This window comes from Lucilia cuprina, chromosome 3 (assembly GCF_022045245.1).
Source record: "Lucilia cuprina isolate Lc7/37 chromosome 3, ASM2204524v1, whole genome shotgun sequence".
In the NCBI taxonomy this organism is placed as follows: Eukaryota; Metazoa; Arthropoda; class Insecta; order Diptera; family Calliphoridae; genus Lucilia; species Lucilia cuprina.
Genome location: NC_060951.1, coordinates 57,325,358 through 57,351,335, shown reverse-complemented (window position 1 = coordinate 57,351,335; position 25,978 = coordinate 57,325,358). Strand labels below are relative to the sequence as shown.

General features: G+C 29.4%; 1 protein-coding gene across 2 annotated transcripts; it reads left to right on the top strand.

Annotated features, from left to right (window-relative positions):
- On the top strand, positions 1-24,761 carry LOC111681375 (cuticle protein 16.5). Of its 2 annotated transcripts, none has more exons than XM_046945731.1 (5): positions 1-157; positions 13,773-14,013; positions 14,406-14,822; positions 22,712-22,784; positions 24,095-24,761. In XM_046945731.1, exons 1-5 carry the CDS (start codon positions 146-148, stop codon positions 24,159-24,161), a joined length of 810 nt encoding a protein of 269 aa, XP_046801687.1. In that variant the 5' UTR covers positions 1-145; the 3' UTR covers positions 24,162-24,761. The 2 variants fall into 2 exon arrangements, with proteins under 2 accessions (XP_046801687.1, XP_023298899.1); XM_023443131.2 differs by having other exon boundaries at positions 14,397-14,822.
- Positions 24,762-25,978: the final 1,217 nt, after the last annotated feature.

The following is a 25,978-nucleotide window of genomic DNA, read 5'->3' as shown; positions in this document are numbered from 1 at the left end:
GAATTTCAAATTAAAACAGTTTATTTAACGTACTCCCAATAAAACGGTGCCAATTTTTAAATTTAAACAAAAAAACTTTAAGTTTTTATTTCTTTTTTTAACTAAGAAAACATTAAGTAAAAAAAAAAACAAAAATAAAATAAAAATGGCTTTCAAGGTGCGTAAAGAATAAAAAGTGTTTTAAATCCAAAGGATAAATGAGAAAAAAACTTAAGAAAACTAACTTAAAATGAACCAAATCTCTGAGCAATAATAATAAAAAAAGGACATTGTAATGTTGGAAAAAATGTTTTGTGTTATGTGTGTTGTAAGGATATTTTAAATATGCGTGTGTGTGCGAGTGTTTTAAAACTTATGTTTTCCACCATTCCTTAACCAAAAACAATTATAAAATGCTAAAAAGGATTTATTTTTCTATAGTTTTCGTTTTCAGTTTTCCTTTTGCAGGTTTTTTAATTTAAAGTTTTCATCGATTTTCCTCGAATTGTTGTGATGAATGCTGTGCATAAAAAGAAAACTATATAGTTTTCCTTTTCAATATTTATTGCTTAAAAATATTTCATTTTCCTTTTTAGTCCTTTAACTGCATAAATTAAAATGTTAAAAAAATGCAAAACAAATTTGTTAAACTTTTTAAATAAATTATGTTAAAAAACCGATTTTATTTAAACAACTTTTAATCAAAATCACAAATTTTTTTTAAATAGGCTTTTCCGAACTACAGGTGTCAAATTTTCAAAAAAAATCAAATCAAAGTTGTTACATATAGATCAAGAAGTAAACTTTTTTGGAATTGTTTTATTATTTCACTTTCTCGTTTATATATCTATTAGCATACCCTGGTTGCTTTGCTAATCTTATAGTCAGTTAGTTTTCAAAAGGCTTTGTCCTGGAATCAAAAGAATATCAGATTATCTTGAAAATAGCAGTTTGTAACGTTAGCACAAGTTTTACATGGATACACAGACAGACGGTCGGATGGATGGATGGCCGCACGGACATTCATACGAACATAGTTAAATCGACTGAGAAAGTGTTTCTGAGCAGATTGGGATTGAGCATGGGTCCAATATTTTTGGTTGTTACAAACATCAGATCAAACGCATAATGCTCTTCATGACCATATTTGTGTAGAGAAAAATCGGCTCGATCCGGGCAAAAAGGAACTTTCGAAGAAAAGGAACTTTCGAAGAATTTAATCCAAGAAGTAATGATTTCAATACATGCTTGTCATAATAGGAATGCCCTTTCTGTTAAATTCCAAATTCACCACTTGTGAAGTTATTCTTAAGAAGTAGTTTTTATGTTCTTATTTGGAAGCGAAATCACTCCAGCAAAACGAATAACTTCCAAAGAAGCTAAATTGTAAGCAAAAAATACTCTCTGGAAGTACTGAAAAAGATCTGAAGAAGTGATGCTTACATAGTAGGGATGTCCTTTGAATTTAATACCATATTAATTAATTCTTAAAAAAGCAGTGTTTTTGTCGTTGTTGAAGTTGTCAAAAACAAAAAAAAAAAAAAAAAAGACTTCCAAAGAAGCTTAAAAGTAAGTAGAATATACTTCATGGAAGTACTGAAAAAGACCTGAAGAAGTGATGATTTTAACACAAGCTTGTCATAGGAGGGATGTCCTTTTGATTCCAAATTTACTACTTCTGATGTCATTCTCAAAAAGTAATTTTTATTTAATTTTTGTGTAAAGTGAAACAATGAAGTATTCGTAAAAAGTATGACATTTTCAAACACATCCAGACGAGAAAGTGATTCGGAGCAGATTGGTATACTATATGATGGGTATTAGATCAATTCACACGGGCTTGTCATGGCAGGAATGTAATTTTTATTTAATTCAAAATTCACTACTTCTTAAGTCATTTTCAAGAAGTGATTTTTATGTTCTTCTTTTTGCAAAGTAAAACAGCGAAGTTTTTGTTAAATGTATAAAATTTTTTCGAAGACACATAAACTGAAGGAAGGTCAGACGAATCAATGTTCTTCCCAAGTCCAATTCCCTTGGGTATAGCATTAATACCCTTCCCAAGAAGTAAAATATACTAAATGGAAATACTAAAAACCACCTGAAAAAGTAATAATTTTTTTACAGGCATATCATGGGAGGGATGTTCTTTTTATTTGACTCTAAATTCACTACTTCTGAAGTCATTGTCAAAAAGTAATTTTTAAGTTCTTTTTTCGGAAAGTGAAACAACAAAGTGTTCGTATGTACAACATTTTTTCAAGACTCTCTGGCAGACTGATGGACACCATAGTTGTTTACTGTATAATTGGATTAATACCAACAAAAAAAAAGAACTTCCGAAGAAAGCTATACAACTAAGTATTCGTAAAATGTACGACAATTTTCGTAGGGTCGATTATTTTCATAATTAACCACTTAAAGATTTATGTACATAATTATTTTGTGCGTATTTTACTTTAAGCAAAAAGTGCATTGAATTCCCATTAATACAAATCAGCTTGAAATCAACATTAATTTTAATTAAATTATACATTTACTTTAAACATTCCATCATTTATTTTTTTCCCGTTAGTCCCTTACTTTTTAACTTTGTCTGATTACTTAAACATTTGGGTCGAGTTAGAAGGGTATAGGAAAAATGAAATTTGTTTTTTAAGCAAACAGCAGGTTATAAAGCAAAATAAGAAATGAAAAAAAAAAACAACTAAAAAGTTATTTAACATGCTGAGCATTACTAAAGCAAAAGAAAAACTTAGGAAATAGCACAACAACAACAAAAAATTATTTAAATTGGTAAACTGGACTCAACAAGCAGCTATTTTAGTTAAAAATATTTTGAAGAGCAAAATATAAATATTATGACTAATGTTAAGTCCACAATAGTTTAAAGCTTATACTAAAGTCAAGTACAACATTCCGGATATAGACAAATTTGAGTTGTAATTAAAAGAAAAACTAACTTTGTAGTTTTTTTTTTTAACATTGTTTAGTTAACGTTACCGGCCTTTTAAAACATCAAACACTTGTCGGTAGAGTGTTTTTTGCAAACATAAACTCAAGAACATTTTAAACAACAAGTTAAAACAAGGAAAAAGTTCGTAGTTATTTACTTTTTTTGTTTGTTTATTTTCTTATTTTTTTTTTTTAATTTTTAACAACACATTCATCCATTGCTTCTGGCGCAAAGGACCTGTTTGAGTCCTGTTGTTTCTTCATCAGCGACAGCAGCTGCATCAAATACTGCATTGTGCTGCATTTTATATAAGGAATAAAAAGAAGGGATTGGCAAAACAAAATCATGCTGAAAATAAATGTAGTAAATAGCATTACATGATGTGCTACTTTTCCCTTTTTAAAAAAGTTTGTTTTATCGTTTATTCTTGCATTTTTTGTCATTAAAATCAAAGAAGTTGTTACAGACAGTAAGATAACGTAAAATATATAAATTTAAACGTGAAAAGTATTATCAATGTTTTTGAGAGTTTGTTTGTTTGTTCGTAACATCTACAAATTATGTATCTTTTTGAGGCGTTATAACAGTGCCAACACAACTTTATTTGTAAAATGTTGTAGGTCACCTGAAAGTCCATTCTAAAACCATTAATATAAAGGCTTAATATCTGACATATCTTCCCTCTTCTTCGAGATATATTCATCTATAGCTATCTGACGATGTTACAATCGACTCTAAATCTCTTTTTGATTAGAAGAAATGATGTCTGTCCGTCCGTCAATTTCAACGGATGATATAATAGCAACTACAACAGATATTGGATCATTTTGGAACCATTTACTATTGATTGTTAAAAAAAAAAACAGTCAGTACCATATGAATAAAAGGATTCACAAATTTAATTTTATACCTTTTCATTCTATCACTCTAAATCTCTTTTTGGTTCGACTTAATAATGTCTGTCCGTACGTCAATTTCAACAGTTGATATATCTGCGACTACTACAGATTCTGGATCATTTTGGAACTATTCAACATAAATTGTTAAAAAACCAGTCAGTACCATACGAAAAAGTACCAACAAATGTAATCTTATACGTTTTCATTCCATCAGGATCCAGCATCAATAATTCTCAAAATCTAAAAAGTACCACATGAATAGAAAAAAAGTAAGAGATTTATTTTGATTCAATCAGTATAGTGCATGTTTCATTTTGAGTTTTTTTTAGGTTCAATATTACTAAAGATACAAAAAATACTAATTGAGGAACAAAAAGATCAAAACAAAATTCAATTATATGTTTCTTAATACTTAATATTGCAGGAACGACAAAAAGTACCTTTTGAAGAACGAAAAAGTACCAAAAAGTCCCCATCTTATAGTTTCTCATCTACTCCGGGCTCTACAGCTTAAATTCAATTTTGCAGTCAAAGATCGAAAAAGTACTGAAAAAAAGAGTTATAAATTAGACAGACGCACACGGCTAAATCGACTACGCTATCTGTAATGATTCGAAATATAATTTTATTGAAATTAAAAACGAAAAGACAAACGTCTCATGAAAAGGGGGAAAATTATAGAACTGGTACTGGTAAACAAGTATTGATATTTTTTTAGCAACTAAAACATTTTCCAATGTCTTCTTTATAATATTAAGGTACTTTTTCGATAAATTTTGTGGCTGTCGCTTTAAACAATAATAATTCCTAATTCTCACAAAATATCTGAAATCATTGGTTGTTGTGGTAGGCTGGTTGGTAGTGTACCAGCTTATCAGTCTAGGGGTTATGGGTTCGATTCCCACCAAAGATTTCCTATCTGCTGCTAGGTAAATTAGATTAAAATATAATTTATAATTGTATGGTAATGGATAAATATCTAAATATTATTCCCATCTCCTTACAAAGCCGGGTACAAGAAATTCCTTTTTTTATAACTTTAAATTTAGAACAGTTTTCTTTACTGTTGAAAATAGTTATATTTCGTTTTAGTTTTCTTTTATTACTTTTAGTTTTTTTTTCTCCTAAAGTTGCAGTTTGTCTTTTTGTTTAGAGGTCAATAAGTATTTATGCTGCAACGGGGACTATGATGGAAAAATGCGATTTTGCAGTAAGATTAAAGAAGTTTAAGTGTTACATTGGTAAAACACGAATTTTGGAAACCTTATTCATAATATCTCTCAGACAAATTTTATTAGAAACATATGCTATACGAACTGGTGATATAAACGTTCCCACGACAATTTGATCTGCTCTCCGAAACGACCCAATTCGAAATCGACCAAAGATTGTCAGATAACTCAGCAACAGCTGTATCGACCGGAAGATTTTTTCCCAAGGGAGAACATCTAGTTACAGCCAATCTCTTACAACAACCTTTATAAACAGTTTTTTTGTTCTACTGAAGAATTGTGTTTAAAACTATAAAATACAGTCCTACGATATCTAATAAATGTGAACAAATTATTGTAGAAATTACAAACGTAATGACAAACTTTTAAAACCTTATTACTATGATGTAGGGAGGTTATAACCATACCTAGATATCATTTTAATATTTTGTGACATAAATAGAAAAGTGTTGCATTTTAAGTGACCCTTATTCTAAATTTTATTTATAACAGTAACTAACCAGCTGAAGAACTGTGTCAATTTTAGTAAATTTATTTTCAATTACATAATATTCTCTAAAAAAGAGATTTATCAGCAGTAAAGAATGCAGTTAAAAAAATGAAAAAATAGGCTTTAGAAAAAGTTTTGCTTAACACGGTGGCAAGTACTTAACACGATCGCTTACAAATAACTACTTAAATAAGTACCTAAACATGGAGTTTGTTTCACTCATAGTTTCTTCTTCAGTTCGCTTTCGTTCTCCCAATACCATTACTTAGTTATTAGATTTTTCTTCTAACAATGGGTATCAAACCGAAAAACTGCCCAGCATAAAAATGAACTTCCAAGGAAGCAAAAAAAGAAGTAGAATTTACTCTATTAAAGTACTGAAAAAGACCTAAAGATGTAATGATTTCAACACAGACTTATCATAGAAGAAATTTCCTTTATTTCCAAATTCACTATTTTTAAAGTCATTCTCAAGATGTGATTTTTATGCACTTTTTAGACAGTAAAATTGTAATGTTATAAAAAACCAATAATTTAAATTTCAAAACCTTAATTATTTTCGCTTTTTTTGGAAGTTAATAAACATCACTTCCATAGCTGCAAAAAAATCACATTGTGCTACTTTTGAAGTGATGATAAATGTAATTCTTTTGGAAGTACTTAGATTTTTTATTGCTGGGTGATTTCTTTCTGTGTGTAAATAAAATGGGAATACTCAAAATAAAATACTTATCTAATTATAGGTAAGTCATTATAAGAGTATTTAGAAGTAATGCTAAAGTTATGTTGTAGTAAATTATTAAGTTTTTTGCTAAGATGAGCTAAAAGATTAAAATATGCTCGAAATATGTTTTAAATATGCTATTAAAATTAAATCATAGAAAATTATGCTTTTATGGTAAATAAGTCAAATATCTATCTGTTTAAAATTAGTTTTAAAGAATTCGAATGAGTTTTGAGTAATGCAACGTTTTAAAGAATTAATGTGTATAATAATGGAAGTTGAGTTTAAATTACAAAAAAAAACTAAAACTTTGTCTTAATATGCCACACCCCACTGTACAAACACTTACTACTTACAGAAAAGAAATAAAATCCAAGCAGAAAAGCAATTCATTTAATATGTTTTAGCTGCTGCTGTCTCATTTTCGATTAACATTAAACAAATAAGGTTAAAACTGTTTTTTTCCCTCTAAATATGCATTTGCAGCAAACTAATCTTGATTGACATTGTGCACTGTATAATGGAATTGCAATTCAATGTTGCAATACTAATACGCAGTGTGGCAACAATTGAATACAATAAACCATAAACACAGTTTTACATTAATAAATATATGTATATGTATTTTTTAAAACTAAACCATACATAATAAATTATTTACACACAACATGTTTTATTTTGTTGCCATTAAGAAGAGACAGAGAGAAAAAAAAATAGTCAATGTTTTAATTGTTTTGGTATTTCATGTTTTACCATACGAATAAAATAACAAACCAAACGACATCATGCATTTTAAATTTAAAACAATGAAACAAACAAAAAAAATGAATGAATTAATCTAACCAAGTTGTTGGGGTTTTATTATTTTTTGAAAAGGTTAACAATTTAATTAAATTCTATTAAATGTTGCAATAAAAACTAAAAACCTAAAGTGACCAGGTGGTGTTCAAAATAACATTTCTAACAACAAGAGATCAGTTTAAGATTTAATTTAAACTATTTAGCAAAAATAAAAAGAAGTACTTCCAAAAAATATCAATTATCACCACTTCAGAAGTAGAACTAAGTGGATTTTTTACCTTCTATGAAAGCAATGTTTATTAACTTCCAAAGAAGCAAAAAATAATCTAGTTTTTTTATGTTGAAGGAATATTTTTGTACTAAAATTTGTATACCCTGTTTTGTTTGTGCTGATGTTTGTAACACTCAAAAAAATTGGTTCTAGACCCACCTTCTGAGTGGATTTACCTATGTCCGTCCGTCTGTTTGTCTGTCTGTCTGTCTGTCTATCAGCCTGTCTATCTGACTGTGTGTCCAGCCGGTCAAGATAATTTGATGAAATTTTCACACACTCTTTTTTTTTTGGTTTATAGAAGAACGCTATTGAGAATGGTTGAAATCGGTCCATTATTTCGCCTAGCCCCAATACAACCGTACCTCCTTACGTTAAATGTTCTATTAAGTCAATAAAAAGCTGCAAAACTTAATTTATAGAACGATAAATGACACTACTAATTTTTATAGTTATCGGGCCTCATTTGACCCTAGCCCCAATACAAACTCACCTTCAGGAAATGTCTTGAAGGTCAAAATTTACTTATAATTTCTAATAAAACGATTAAAATCTATATAAATAACTTTATAAGGATAGGCTCACATTTATCCTTACTCCCCTATGAGCCCTCTTGTGGAAAATCCCTTTTTTTGTCAATATTACGTAAAAATATTCCACAATATGGTTAAAGAACATATTAAATGCTTTATTTTTTAAAAATATCCACTGTTTTAACATACTGACTGATGTAGGGTATCATATAGTCGGCAATGTCCGACTATACATTTATACTTGTTTGAATTCAACAAATTTTATTTTGAAGGTAATTGATAAATGTGTGTAATTTATTTATTTTATATTCTAAATAACTGCAATTTCACTTTCTAATAACTTTCAAAAAAAAAAAAAAAAAAAAAAAAACAACATAAAAAATACTTCCTGGGAATGACTTCAGATGCAGTGAATTTGACAAGTATGTGTTAAAATCATCACTTTCTAATGTCTTTTTTAGTACTTTCATGGAGTAGATTCTACTTCTTTTACGCTTCTTTGTTCTTTCACTTCCAAAGAAGCGTAACATAAAAATTACTTCCTGAGAATTACTTCGGATTTAGTGAATTTGGAATCAATTAAAAAGGACATCCGTCCTATGATAAGCCTGGGTTGAAATCATCACTTCCTTAGGTCTTTTTCAGTACTTCCATAGAATAAATTCTATTTTTTTGCTTCTTTAGTAGTTATCTTTTTGCTGGGTAAGTTTAATACATAGTTAATATCGAACTTAACTCAAAAAGAAAGCAACTGATGATTCATTGTGGAATCTGATTTTATTTGAATAGAAATGTTAGGACATTTCTGACAAATCTGGCCACCTTATAACAAAGAGATTTTATAATTCACAAAACATATTTTTCTTTTTTTAGTTAGTTTTTTGTCCATGTTAAAATAATTGAATAAAAAAGTTAGTTTTTTGTTTTGTGTTCAAATTGTTAAGTATCGTTAATGCGTATAATTTATATTAAATATTATTAAGCTGTTAATAAACTATTTAAATATTATTTTAAAATTCCTTGTAAAGTAAAGTTGTGAAAATGTTACTTAAAAAATTGACATTTATTGAGCCACATAGCTTAATTAAAAAATATTTTAAATATAATGTCAACCATTAGCAATGTTAAAAAAATAAATGAAAAAAAAAACTATTTCAATTTTATTTCTTGGAAAAAGAAAAAGAATATCGGGGGATTATCTCTCATATTCCTGAAACTATTTTCAATAGGCTTCTTTCCTGGGACAATTGATAATAATTTAAAAAATTTTATTATTTTCCAAACCGAGACCTGTAGTTGGATTATAAGATAAACATGGACTGACTCAGAAAATGATTCTCAATATATATAACTGAATATGTTGATCAATAACCTCTATGTATTCCCAAATAATTACTTCCAAAACTATACCTATGAAAATTTTCTTCCTTTTAAATGTTCTTAAAATACTTTTCAACTATTAAATATTTTAAACTTTAACTATTAATTTTAAAATATTTATTTTTTTCTGCACTTTGTTTTTAAAGAACTTTGACACTACTATTGCTAACATTAGTTTTATTTCAATTTCAATAAAATGCACTTAAAACAAGTGGCAGTTTAGATTGTGTGTCTATAACACATTCATTCAAACAATAATACACTTTAAAAGGACTAAGGATAGAATAAAATGTAAGTATATATGTATGTGTAGTATAAAAAGAAAACACTGAGGATATCAACTAGTGTTTGTTTAGGAAAAAAAATATGGTTTTAACATTGCGGTAGCTTTGGTAGCTATTAGAAATAATGCTGGTTCGCTGCTATTTGCCTGACACATTTCTCAACACTTGTTCTTTTCTTTTCACCTTTTTATGTCAATTGCAGGTCATCTACATTTAAGTGTTTGTTTAAATTAGTTTTGTCAATAGAACTTTTTTTTGCATATATTTTAAAAGTTTTTTTCTGTGGAGTTAGTTTGGAAAATATGGTAAAAAGGTGTGTTGATAACTTCATATATAGAATAGTCTCCATCCTAAAATGTAAATTTTTGCGGCAGAAAAAAGTTTATATTGAGACTTAGCAACTACAACCACCTTAAAGCATACCAATCGGCTAAGTGATTGTGATTCGCATTAGGCTTTTTCAGCTCATATGTAAATATGTTAAATATTCTTGTGCATCTCAAGTACCATTTAAACTACCTTTTACTAGACTATAGTCTGACTAGACTATAAACTAGGCCATAGACTAGACTATAAACTAGACTATAGACTAGACTATAGACTAGACTATAGACTAGACTATAGACTAGACTATAGACTAGACTATAGACTAGACTATAGACTAGACTATAGACTAGACTATAGACTGGACTATAGACTAGACTATAGACTAGACTATAGACTAGACTATAGACTAGACTATAGACTAGACTATAGACTAGACTATACTATAGAACACACTATAGACTAGACTATACAGTAGACAATATACTATACTAAAGGCTAGACTTAAGACTTTAATATACATTTTTACAATTTACATCACGTACGCGTTATCGTTGACTCAATAACAATTTACTCTTCATGAAAATTATAGCTATTGAATTTTGAATATATAGTCTTTTGATATTGATTTTATAATAAAATTTTTATTTTGAAAAAGATATATTGAAGGTTAAATGTTGTTTAGCTTGTAAATATTTCACTAAATTTCCAACATGAGGTGATAATGTGAAATAATTTTTCTCAATTACTATCATTATCCTATATCGACAAAAAAACTACAAAGTAGTGACATAAAACAACCCATCTGTTCCGGTTTACAGTCTTTGAACATCAACAACATCTTGCAATTAAGTCAAATAATTTAATTCGTATACTGCAAGCGTTTACATTCTAGATTACCTGTAGACACAAAAGTGTATATTTACTACACGATAAATTAACCGAAACATATAATTTGAGTCAATCGAGTAATAAGGAATTTGTGTATATTTCATTGCACTAAAAACTGCTGGGTTAACAAGTATTATTTCCCCTATTAATAGCCTACTTTAAGGCTTCTTTTTTATATGTTTACCCTTTTTTGTCACAAATGACTGGAAATAATCACATTTTCGCAAACTGTTAACAGATTTCAATCTATTAAACACATGTTGGCTAAATATATAAAAATCACAATTTTTTCATTTATAAAAAGTATTTTCATTGATTTCATTTCGTATCCTTTTATTTAATATTTTCACACATTTTTTCCAACTTATTTCAACAACAAAATGTTTTGAGTGCGAAAAAGTTTCATCCATACAAGTTGTTCAAGTGCGTCGTTTGCGATTAAATGTCTACATGCTGTATTATTTCTTTTTTTGTATCATCAAAAATTTACTACATTTATAACGATATTCTGTGTATATCCTATCAGTGTTTTTATTTGGTGGCAGCTGCAGTTTTATTAATTTGAAGGACACATGAGCAAATAGAAGCAAGCTAGAAAAATATGTAGATGTTAAATGAAATTATCATGTTTATATGGAAAAGTTTTTTGTCAATATAAGCATTCATAAGAGGGGTTCAAAAATATCGTATTCAAGGGTACCACGAAATAACTTTCTCCTTATGGCTTATCCATCTATTCCTTAGCAATTAGTTGAACCAGATTCGTAGCACCCGTCGAACATAAAACTGATTAAAGGTTGTATACAGTTTCCTATCAAAGGACTCGTTTAACGCGGTTTTCACCGATCGTTTCTTTACATAAGCATGTTGCTTATATTGAGTTCATTGTTTAGTATACGGCTTATTTTCATACTATAGTCTATCCACTCAATGGTTTTTAGTAAGAAAGACGTATCGGTCGATAGCACTTGAAGAGTCACGTAACTAGAGTTCCCTGGTTTGGCTATAAGTTAATTCAAAACATATAGTGAAAATTATTTGACATATATACAGAAACCAAGTGCGGGAAAATACCATCCGGTCCTGCAGCTTTATAGGATACAAAAGCTCTTGAATGCCTTCTACATATTTAATGTTCATGATACCACCTTAATGATTAGAAAACTTAGGTAAAGTTTAATCAAGACTTTTACCATTATTATTTTCTTAACATTAAATAATTACGTTTTGTTTTTCTCTCTCTCTCTCTCTCTCTCTTCTTGCAAATGAGAAAATATTTGAACTTTTGCTTTAATAAATAATTTCTTGAAAAACAAAAATCGTTCAATAATTTTGTTTATGAAATGATAACATAAGGCAGACATTGTCTGTGTTGCAGACTTCGAGTCCTGATTATTCTAATACATATTTTGTTTTTTTACATACGTAATTTATCAAAAAAATAATATATTGCTAAAACTTTTGTCTTAAAGTTTGTGAGAAATTTATTGAGGTGTGATGTTACATACACATGAGCAAATTTAATGATTATGATTTTTAATCATTAAAAATGGCTTTTAACAGAAAATTAATTAATTTATATTGTACAAAAACTTATTTACTTTAAGGCGGCCAAATAAGTTTTTTTATTTTTCATTTGGCAAAAACTTTTTTGCAAAAAAAGAAGAATTATGTTTTTACCTTAATTACTTTATGTTAAATTTGAATTTATGTGTGTATGTATGCTTATTAAGAGGAAAAGATAAACTTTTTCCTGGGATAGAGATAGCATAATATGATTTTGTAGAATTAAGCGCCTAAAAATAAGCCACAATATATTTTTAAGCAGACTAGCTAAAAGTATGCTTTACTTTTCAAAACATTAAAGGGATAAACAGTTTTTTAAACCCCAACAAACTGAAGGTGATTAGTTGTTAAGAATCTGGGAGTTTTTATGTGAAATTAACTATATTCTAGTCTAGAAGAATAAATCTGTAAAAAATCCCTAAAACCATACTACACAATTTGTAGTAGTTGCTGTATGCGTGTTTTAGTTTTTCTGACCACCTAAATCTTTACTTATAAATGTTTTTGTTAGTTTAGCTGTTTTCTAAATACTCGACTGCCAAAAAAAAAAAATTCTTCAACATAAAAACAAAAATCGTGGCCATAATCATTTTTGCTGCTGTGTGTCTTCTCTGCAATCCCATGTATTGCTGAATTCTCACGTTTCTTTGGACACTAAGCGGAAATTAAGCATTTTGATTGCTGCTGCATTTTAATGCCAAAAAATATCATGTTTTTCAGTCATAGTTTTTCTTGGCCAGTTTTATAGCCATGCTAAATATGATGGTGTCTTCTGCAACTGTCTGTTGCAGTTGTTGCTTTTCTTCTTTCCATTCGTTTGCAAGTAGTAAAAGTTTTATTGTTTTAGTATTTAAAAATGCGCCTAACAACAGACTGCAATTATTTTAAGATTTATAACTCAGTAAAGAATTAACTTGGCTTAGAATATTTATATATTAAATGCCTAGTGTAAAGAAAACTTAAGAAAAAACGTTAGATTATTATTCACATAATGTCTACATGATAGATTTTTTAAGTAGTGGGAGTTATTGGCTCTTAATGTTTAATATAGACAATATTTTATTGCTGTCAAAGTGTTCAACAATTGAGATTTTATACCTGTCTGCAGCAATAAAAAATTTATGAGTTTTTTTAAGATAAAGTGACAAAAACTGCTTGCGTATGTGAAAAAATTGGCTGTTATAAGAAAGGAAAAACTGAAGCAAAATAATATAAAATTTAAATTTAAATTAAAAATTAAGCAAGTCCCGTTACTGGAATTTTCTTATTAAAATATCAAAGTGAAATATTATAAGAAGACTAAGGCAAATTTGAAATATTTAAATGGTTCCCTAAAATATGCTTCACATGTTTCCAACAGCAAACTCCTTAATACACACTTTACTTTATTAAATTTTTAGTTTTAAAATTGATTTATATTCTTTAAAATCTTTTCATTTTAGATTGTATTTGTTTTGGCTGCTTTCCTTGCCTGCGCTTATGCTAAACCTGGTGGTCCAGCTGCTTATTCAATTTCTGCACCCAGTATTGATCATGCTTCAGTAGGTCAATCACAAGAGCATACCGTCAAGGGTCATTATGGTCAATCCTCACAGTCGGAATACTCAAGTGCAGTTAAGACCGCACATTCACAATCTCATGTACAACGTTCCAGCATTAGCAATGATGCTGCTATTGCTCCCGGTAAGTTTTTGCCCTTGAAAACAAAACAAAAAACCTTAAACATAAAATATCCTATAAAAACTCCTTAAGTAATATGAAAACAAAATATTATATAAAATATTTATATAACTTCAGCACCAATTTGTACATAAAAATATTGCACAGTAAAATTTGTAAAACATATGTACATATATATATCTATCCCATTTTGCCCGTTTCCTAAACATATTTTAGTCAATTTTAATCCACTAAAAACTTCCACAAATTCTAAACATTCCTTCCTATCCATTATCTATAAACGGTATAAAAAAGCCTGATCATTTTTGTATTGTGAAATCGTATTTGAAATTAACCATTTGTATATAATCTAACCTCATATATATAAAAAATACATAAAACTTAAGGTCATGTAGTTGCTGCTGCTCCTGCCGTTCTCAGTCATGGCCCCGCCTTAATTGGCCATTCTGCACCAGCTCTTTCACATGGTTATTCTTATGCTGCGGCCGCTCCTGCCTTATCTCATGGCATTTCTTATGCAGCTGCCGCTCCTGCTATTTCTCATGGTATTTCTTATGCCGCTCCCGCCCTTTCTCATGGTGTTTCTTATGCTGCTGCTGCGCCTGCCGTTTCACATGGCATTTCTTATGCGGCTGCTGCTCCCGCCATCTCACATGGTTATTCCTATGCTGCTGCCGCTCCTGCTATTTCACATGGCATTTCTTATGCTGCTCCCGCTCTCTCACATGGATTGTATTCGCATGGCGTCTCACATGGCATTAGTGCTTATGCCGCACCTGCTGCCATCAAATATACTTCAGCACCATCAATCGGTAGGTTAACTACAGCAATAGGAAAGGTAATCTAGAGTATAAGTGCTTTTAATGCTTTCATAGAATTTGCACAGATACTTTTTTCTGTAGTGAAAACTATTTGCACCAATAATTATTTAGTTTATTAACATTAGTTTAAGGATTTTAGTTAAGTTGTTGCACAAATATTTATATATATTTTTAATAGCACAGATGACATCCCCTTAGGATGTCAATAAAACTCTTTACATATATTTTTATTTTAATTTCAAAAAATCCATTTAGTCTAAAATTATAAATTCCTTTTAACGTTTTATCTCGACAATCGATCTAATGGTTATAGATCCCTTAATATAAGAGTTTGTAGACCAATCAATGAGAACACATAAGTGATCGTGATCATATTAATGTTTAATTCTGATCTTAAAAGCGGAAGAACAGAATCATTGCTTTAAGACAAATTCTTCTGGTATAAAAAGACTAGAGTGTCGACAAAAGTTTAGTCTATAGGCCGGACCACAGGTTAGACAATGGACTAGTCTATAGACTTGACTACAGACTAGACTATAGACTACTGACTGGACTATAGACAAAACCATAGACTGGACTAGACTATAAACAAAACCATAGACTGGATTATGGACTAGACTATAGACAAAACCATAGACAGGACTATGGACTAGACTATAGACTAGACTATAGACTGAACTATAGACTGTACTATAGACTGGACTATAGACTAGACTATAAACTGGACTATAGACTAGACTATAGACTAGACTAGACTATAGACTAGACTATAGACTATAGACTAGACTATAGACTAGACTATAGACTAGACTATAGACTATAGACTAGACTATAGACTAGACTATAGACTATAGACTAGACTATAGACTAGACTATAGACTAGACTATAGACTAGACTATAGACTAGACTATAGACTAGACTATAGACTAGACTATAGACTAGACTATAGACTAGACTATAGACTAGACTATAGACTAGACTATAGACTAGACTATAGACTAGACTATAGACTAGACTATAGACTAGACTATAGACTAGACTATAGACTAGACTATAGACTAGACTATAGACTAGACTATAGACTAGACTATAGACTAGACTATAGATTAGACTATAGACTAGACTATAGACTAGACTATAGACTAGACTATAGACTAGACTATAGACTAGACTATAGACTAGACTATAGACTAGACTATAGACTAGACTATAGACTAGACTATAGACTAGACTATAGACTAGACTATAGACTAGACTATAGACTAGACTATAGACTAGACTATAGACTAGACTATAGACTAGACTATAGACTAGACTATAGACTAGACTATAGACTAGACTATAGACTAGACTATAGACTAGACTATAGACTAGACTATAGACTAGACTATAGACTAGACTATAGACTAGACTATAGACTAGACTATAGACTAGACTATAGACTAGACTATAGACTAGACTATAGACTAGACTATAGACTAGACTATAGACTAGACTAAAGACTAGACTATAGACTAGACTATAGACTAGACTATAGACTAGACTATAGACTAGACTATAGACTAGACTAAAGACTAGACTATAGACTAGACTATAGACTAGACTATAGACTAGACTATAGACTAGACTATAGACTAGACTATAGACTAGACTATAGACTAGACTATAGACTAGACTATAGACTAGACTATAGACTAGACTATAGACTAGACTATAGACTAGACTATAGACTAGACTATAGACTAGACTATAGACTAGACTATAGACTAGACTATAGACTAGACTATAGACTAGACTATAGACTAGACTATAGACTAGACTATAGACTAGAGATATAGACTAGACTATAGACTAGACTATAGACTAGACTATAGACTAGACTATAGACTAGACTATAGACTAGACTATAGACTAGACTATAGACTAGACTATAGACTAGACTATAGACTAGACTATAGACTAGACTATAGACTAGACTATAGACTAGACTATAGACTAGACTATAGACTAGACTATAGACTAGACTATAGACTAGACTATAGACTAGACTATAGACTAGACTATAGACTAGACTATAGACTAGACTATAGACTAGACTATAGACTAGACTATAGACTAGACTATAGACTAGACTATAGACTAGACTATAGACTAGACTATAGACTAGACTATAGACTAGACTATAGACTAGACTATAGACTAGACTATAGACTAGACTATAGACTAGACTAGACTATAGACTAGACTATAGACTAGACTATAGACTAGACTAGACTATAGACTAGATTATAGACTAGACTATAGACTAGACTATAGACTAGACTATAGACTAGACTATAGACTAGACTATAGACTAGAATTTAGACTAGACTATAGACTAGACTATAGACTAGACTATAGACTAGACTATAGACTAGACTATAGACTAGACTATAGACTAGACTATAGACTAAAGTATAGACTAGAATATAGACTAGACTATAGACTAACTATAGACTAGACTATAGACTAGACTATAGACTAGACTATAGACTAGACTATAGACTAGACTATAGACTAGACTATAGACTAGACTATAGACTAGACTATAGACTAGACTATAGACTAGACTATAGACTAGACTATAGACTAGACTATAGACTAGACTATAGACTAGACTATAGACTAGACTATAGACTAGACTATAGACTAGACTATAGACTAGACTATAGACTAGACTATAGACTAGACTATAGACTAGACTATAGACTAGACTATAGACTAGACTATAGACTAGACTATAGACTAGACTATAGACTAGACTATAGACTAGACTATAGACTAGACTATAGACTAGACTATAGACTAGACTATAGACTAGACTATAGACTAGACTATAGACTAGACTATAGACTAGACTATAGACTAGACTATAGACTAGACTATAGACTAGACTATAGACTAGACTATAGACTAGACTATAGACTAGACTATAGACTAGACTATAGACTAGACTATAGACTAGACTATAGACTAGACTATAGACTAGACTATAGACTAGACTATAGACTAGACTATAGACTAGACTATAGACTAGACTATAGACTAGACTATAGACTAGACTATAGACTAGACTATAGACTAGACTATAGACTAGACTATAGACTAGACTATAGACTAGACTATAGACTAGACTATAGACTAGACTATAGACTAGACTATAGACTAGACTATAGACTAGACTATAGACTAGACTATAGACTAGACTATAGACTAGACTATAGACTAGACTATAGACTAGACTATAGACTAGACTATAGACTAGATTATAGACTTGACTATAGACTAGACTATAGACTTGACTATAGACTAGACTATAGACTAGACTATAGACTTGACTATAGACTAGACTATAGACTTGACTATAGACTAGACTATAGACTAGACTATATGCACTAGACTTTAGACTAGACTAAATTATAGAAAAGACGATAGACTGGACTATAGACTAGACTATAGACTAAACTGGACTATAGATTATAGACTAGAATTGCGCTCAAGTTTTACATTCAAATATTGTTTTTATTTAAGAAACCCCTACATAGTACATTGAATTATAACATATCATAAACATCGTTATCATTAATTGGTAAATCTTTGAAAAAAAAATATTGCATGCAATTCCAATTCTTTTTGCAGACGGATTCAGATATAATTGTCAATAATCATTTATTTTTTTGTATATATATCTACAATCAAATTCTGCATATGCGTTACATTAGCATTTTAACCAATCAAGTAGAAATGTTTTGCAACACCAACAATGGATTAAATGTCAATCTACCAGACACCTACACTTATTCAATAATAAAATATCATCATCATTAGCATTACAATCTTAAGAACAGCAATTCAATCGCTGTACAAGAAGAAGAAGAAAGAACATTTTTAACGAGCTTTGCGAAAAGGACTAACAATATTCATAAATATGTATGTTTTTCGTTAATATGTGTGGAAGAGTTGTTGCTATTGTTACCATCATTGTTGTTTGTTTGTTGTTTATTTATTAGTAGAGAAGATGCATTAATGACATTTCGGCCGTATTGAATGAAAGGATATGCAGACATTTATATGCGCGCGTAGTTGTGTGTGTATGTATGTGTGTCTCTGTCTGTGTGTGATTGATGTCCTTTATTTTGTGTGTGCTGTCGAGTATCTTTTAGAACTTTTGATATGACAACAATGCATTTCGCATAAAATAGCATTGTTGTCATTGCTGTAGTTGTAAACATGGCAATAGACATGTTGTTTGCTTTTTGTTGTTGTTGTAAAATGATTGATTAATTTCTAGTCAGAGTTAGAAAGTGTTCACGAATGTATACATATGTGTGTGTAGGATTTTGCAATTAAAGATAGACTATACACCAGGGATGACATGTGGAATTTTTAAATTCTACAAACCACAAAAAAATTTAGCTTTTTTCAAAATTTATGTTTATAAAATACAAAATTATTTTAAGCCAGCTGCTTCAGTAAATCGATTAATCAATATATCTATTTTCTCCCTAGACTTTATTTGATTTATTAGGTAGAAGGGTACACAAAGCACTACGTCCTATTAGATAATTTGTACAGTTTTTTAGTTCACCATTAAAGAAAAGATTCTCTTATGAATCTTTATATTCTATAAGAAAAATCAAATCAGAAGTAAAAAACATTTGGGTTTTGACAATTTGTCAGTTTTAATTTGATATGACTTCTTTGTTTTTATTTCCACTTGCACTTCAATTATTATGAGATAAAAAGCCAAAATCATTAACCTCATTCCAAGTAGACACACACAGAAACCCATAAAAGTGTGTAGCATTAGGGAGGAGATTTTAAAAAATCTTAAGAAAATTTTCAGAACTCGTGTCCTGAAATTTGTCAAAACGCTATTTTTAAACATTTTTAGGACGTTATAACTGCGCCAATATAACTTTATTTGTAAAATGTTGTATGCCATCTGAAAGTCCTGCCAGCTTTGAAAAAAAGGCTTTAAATATGACATGTAATTTTTTTTTCATGCAGATATATTCTCCTAAAGCATGTCCAGCTATAGGTTGTTTGTAGTGCGTTTATAACGAATAAAAATATAGACTATCTGACGATGTTCTAATCGACTTAAAATCACTTTAAGATTCGACTAAACGATGTCCGTCCGTCTGTCAATTTCAACGAATGATATCTCATTAACTATAAAAGATTTTAAATGTTCATAGATAAAATGTGAATGGAATGTACAAGTCGTTATCATCTTATTGTTAAAAATAGTTTCAGATGAAGATATCTTGAAAAAGTAAGAAGATGTTAAGAGTTTATTTTAAAGCTGGCACTATGAACTTTCAAATGATATACAAAATTATAAGAATAAAGTAGTTATAACTTCTCAAAAAATGTGATTCTGCAGAATTCAGTCCTTCTGGGTTAAAAATTAATCGGAATTTGTAATATAAAATCAACTTGAGAACTTATTCTTTCGAATCTTGTATACGATTATCCCAAACAAACTTCACCCTAATATTCATGATGTTTTTTTTTTTTGACTTATCATTGTCTTTCAATAATTACTTGTCACACTAAAAGTGGCTGTTTATCAGTGATTTTTTCGTTTACAGATTCCTGCTATTATTTTTTTTTTATCTCGCTACCCCATTCATGCCATTTTTCCAATTCATCTCGCTTATAATCAGTCGCTCGTATCAATTTCAAGTTTATTTTAATTTCACAGGAAAATGGCTGGTAAAAAGTTTAATCATCAATCAAATTGTCAACAAATTTAATGTATGAATGAGTGTATATAAAAGTGAATACCCAATAAACAAAAAAGGTTTATATTCTAATGTTATCTTTAACTTTTACTGAGGTTTTAGTTAAATTTGAAATCGAATTTTAATTTAAAAGTTTAAATAAGTTTGAATTTTATATTTGAGTAGATGTAGATCCATTTAATCATGTTCTCAAAAACTAAACAGAAATTCTCTTTAGACTAGAGAAAAAATCTTGATTTCTATTTAATTATAGCGTTCACATTATGAAATTTTGAGCAAAGTTAATTTCAGTTTAAATATTTGTGTTTGTTGGGTTTTCTTTTTGTAATTATGAATGTGTATCCGTGTGAGTTTCTGTCTCCTGTTTTTTACACGGTAGACATTTACGGGATTTTGTTCCTTTTCATGAATATATTGATTAAGGATAATTATGTGTCTCAAGATCATAAATACACATACATAATGCTTGAATGTTGAAATAAATGAATTGGAATAATAATATAAAATTGGGTCATTAAGTGTTAAAGTTGTAAAAGTAAAACTGTTGTATTTTATTAAAGCAATGTGATTTAAAAAATTGCATTTAATTTAATACATTTTCTAGTTTTTGCAAAATTTTTTATTTAAATATTAATTTACGTGTATAAGAAGAAAATTTGAAAAAATACCCCAGACCTCAAGCGGGGCTCTTATGTGTCCTTCCTAACCTGTTGCTCAAGTGGAATTCGAACGGTTGAAATCCAGTCTAACAGACAAAAATATTAACCACTAAACTAATGGAGACAACGCTCAATAAAAGCGTAATTTATAAAATTCATTTCCTAAAACATATAAAGTTTAAAAAATTGTGAAATTTTGAAAATTTGTTTCTTTAGAATGAGTCCTCGCTCTCTCTCTCTCTATCTCTCTCTCTTTGTATTATTCATATGTGAGCATACATATGTGAGAAAGCATAAAAGTTCTTTACCTTTCCTAGTTTTAAAACCACTAGCTAAAGTTAAGCTGTGATAAGCAAAGTAGTAAGAGAGCCCTTTATGTATAGCTGTTCCAAAGAGATTGTTAAAAACTTGTTTAGATTAACAACTTGTTGGTTTCCACATTTCATTTTATTAACTCGGAAGATTTTTTTATTCATAATTCTAAAATTACTCACCTGTAATTATTATCTTTGTTCCAGTACTAGTCAGTTTTGCAGTTTTTAGTCAGATACAGTCAGAAATAATCAGAAAAACAGCAAAATACATTGAAATTTTAGTAGGGGAACAACTTATTGTAAAAACTTGCAACCTAAACGAGTACTGGAACATACATATTATTAGAGTACATGATCCGTCTATTTATTTTTTTGAAAACAATTCTATAATTTAAACAAAAGATTTCTCCGATCTTATACATTGTGCATAACATGTTCTTCACCTATGACAGAATATTAAATGCAGTATTTTTTCCATATATTTGGATTAATTTTGAACAAGTCCTAGTTCTTTGAGGATACATAATCCATTTAAGTAATCTTAAAACTACTCCCTCTTTAAACACTATTAGAGTACATGATCCGTTCTGTAGTCCGATGTAATAAGGGCATGGAGCATGTTTATTTTTTTGAAAACAATATGGTTCTGCCGTACATGGGACCATGTTGCGGATCAAAGCAGTAGTTTTGGAATTACTCTAATGTTATGCATAGACCTCACATAGGACATAACAATGTTAAATGCAGCAGTTTTTCAGATATTTGTATTAGTTTTGGACAAATCGTAGTCCTATGAGGAGTACTCTTTACAAGAGTGTGTGAAATAGGCTCAAATTTTTGTAATTTATTGACATTTCTTTAAAGATTAACAAAACACATCTGATTTTTTGTTAATAAATAAACATAATTAATTTATGCAAAAAATCAAAATGCGCTAAATCAAAAAAATTAAGATCGTTTAACTGAGATATAAAGAACGATCAGATCCTGATAAATTCAATTCTTTTATCGATTAAAAATCTTTTAAATTATTTCGTTCAACAAAACTTTTATCAAATGTAATTTAACAATATCAAAATCCTATTTTTAATATTTTCAATCTTAAACTTATTTACAGCTCATGGTGCTGTCTTAGCTGGTCATGGTTTGGGATTGGCTCCAGCCCATTATGCTGCTCCTGCTCTCGTTAAGTAAGTATTGAAAAATAATGCAAATGAAACTAAATACAATCAAAACTGACTTTAATCCTACACCGATACATAGTAGCTTTCTATAATAGTCACTATAGGGAGTGGTGGTTATTCACGGAATAATCATCATAAATAGAATTAAAGAATGATTAATACCCGAACAAGGTGTTTTTGGAGTTATTTACTTTGAACTCACTAGAATCTTCTTCAACTATTTGCAATAAATATCGCGAGTGATATTAATAATTCGTGAATTTTATAATATTGCACATAAAGTAGGAATATCGAAGGGCTCTAATCTTTGACCATTGATGCTTCGTTGCTTGACTTCCGACATGCAAAAACATCTCTTCCGTTTACAACCACGCAGATGTGATGACCACGTAATTTGTAGACCGAAGTACGAATCCATAAAATTAGCCATGGACTTTCTCTTCAAGGCAACAGCACTGAACTTATTCCAAAATATAGATTTCAGCAACTGACTTTTCCCACGAATTTGAGTTTGAACTACAGCCACTATGTGGATCCTGAAGTAACCTGATCCAACTACCAGCCAGGACATAGTTCTATATAATCTTCGTAATAACAGATTATGTGGTTCTCTGGATCGACTCCATATCAAATCATTCAAATTAAATTCTTAGGAGTGAAGTGACATTACCAGTTTATAGTCCCAGCAGACTAAAGATACTGGTAGCAACTCTTTACCCCGGTATTTCAATACACCAAAGAAAAAATACCCCGGGGGTTGAGGGTCACTGTACATAAAGTATGTTTTCTTTGCCATAAATCCGGTTTCCGAGAACTCATTCTTGTGTATAAGTTGTATTCATGTTCTGTTCATTTTGATTTCTTTCGTGAGCGAAATTAAAAAAGAACAAAATTGAATAGTTGTATCTCCCGAAATGAACATAAAATATTAAAAGTTTACATAAAAGTTTTCGTGAGTTTAGAAATACAAAAATCTCGTGAAAATTAGTTTTATAACGAGAGATGTAAATTAAATTGTATTCATGAATGAAAAATTTCTTACTCTGGATTTTGCAGTCAAACGAATCAATACTTATGGTTATTAAAAATATGCACACAGATGATACACTAAGTCCTCACCACTAGCTTAGGATATATAAAAAATACAACAAATACTCTTATAAAATCTTTACCTTTAGTTCTTACTTTATAAATTATTAAAAAATGTTTTAAACAATTTCCCTTTTTTTATATTTATACTGCTGATTTATGTAAAGAATGTTTGCAAAAAGAATGTAAAAAAAAACTGTTTCAACTTTTATTTACTTCCTTTACAGAACTGTAGCTGCTCCAGCTTTAGTGCATACATCCGTTGCCGGTCATGGTGTCCATTACGGTTACTAAACACTTTGAACGCGTTACAGGGAAAAAAGAAGATGAAGAAGAATAACATAAGAGAAGTAAAGAGAGCAAAAAAAGAAAACATGAGAACTATGATGATATTGCAAAACTTCCGAATAGCTTGCCCCAACCCAATCTAAACACCAACCAACAACCAACCTTGTTATTTTATGTATTGAATAATTTTCATATTTTAAATTTTTTTTCGTTTACCTTTAAATTAAAGTTAAAGAGAAGAAAAAAAACAGAAATATGAAAAATATTTATTTTCTGTAAATATTTAATTTACTTTTGTTGCTTTAATGTGAAGTAAGAAAGAACTCTATCGAAGGATTTACACACTTAAATATAACAAAATACAAACAAACACTTTAAAGAAAAGGGGAGAAGAGAGCAAAAAATGTAGTATTAAAACTAAACATCTTTTTATGATTCCTTTTTTCCGAAAATTTTGTTATAATATTAAAAAAAAAAATAAAAACAAAAACTTTAATTTGTAAATAAACACTTTAATCAATTTATCGCGGTTAAATTTTACTATGTAAAAACAACAACAACAATTATAAATGATGTGTCGAAATAAAAGAGAAATATTAAAAAAACCATAAAATTTTTAAATTTTTATTTATTTTATTTATAATTCAAGGTAATAAATTAAAAAATAATCCTTTTTAGCATTTGTTGTTTAAAATAGAGATAGATAAATAATTATGCCAATATAAATATGTGTGATTTGTTTAACCCATTCAGAGGAGTTAGGTTTAAAATCATTTTGCTATTCACTGATAAACGAATGATCGCAGGATGTTTTTAAAGATAGAAATAATTTAAGTTTTTCTGCAATATAAGTGATCATAGATTGAGTTCCTTTAAGATTTCATATTAAATAACTTTGATCCAGAAATGTGAAAGTGATCATTGCTCGAGCTTTTTTCTCTGTGTATGATCACTGATCATACTACAATAAGAAAGTTCTTTTGCAAAGTTTTTCACTTTCTTAGTCGGATAGTTTCCACCCCAAAAGTATTGCAAAGACTTTTGTTGATGCTATTTAACGAAAAACTAATGATCGCATGTTTGTTTTAAAGATAAACGTACTTCAAGTCTTTCTGTTATATAAGTGACAACAGATTAAGTTTCTTTAAGGTTTCATATTAAAAATCTTTGATCCAGAAATACTTAAACATATAATTTGAGTGGGCACTGATCAAGCTTCTTTAATTGATCAAAAAATGAAATTGCTGATTGAAATTTGATCACTGATCATACTTAAATCAGCAAGATCTTTTGTAAAGTTTTCCAATTTCATAATCGGATAGTTTATGTATTTCAAAGACTTTTGTTGATGCTACTCAACAAAAATCAAATGATCGTGGAATAGTTTTAAAGATAAAGGTAGTTCAAATCTTTCTGCAATATAAATGATCATATTAAATTGCCTTAAAGATTTTTATTAAAAATCTTTGATTCAGAAATACTTAAACATATAATTTGAGTGATCACTGATCAAACTAACTTTAATGGATCAAACTTGAAATACATCTTCTCTATTAAACACTAATTTACAAAATAGCAAGGAGTTTTTTCTGAAATGTAGAATAATCATTGATATTTTAAGAATTTTTTCCTGAAATTTGGAATAATCATTGATCGAGATCGATTCTCCATTAAATAAATGTTTAAAGTCTTATGTGATTTATAAATAACAGGATTGTAGTATAGTCCTCATAATCTTAGATCAGAAATCATAATAATCTTAAAATGATTTTAACTTTTAGATTAAATATATATTTATAATGTTATTGAGAGATCTCTGATCT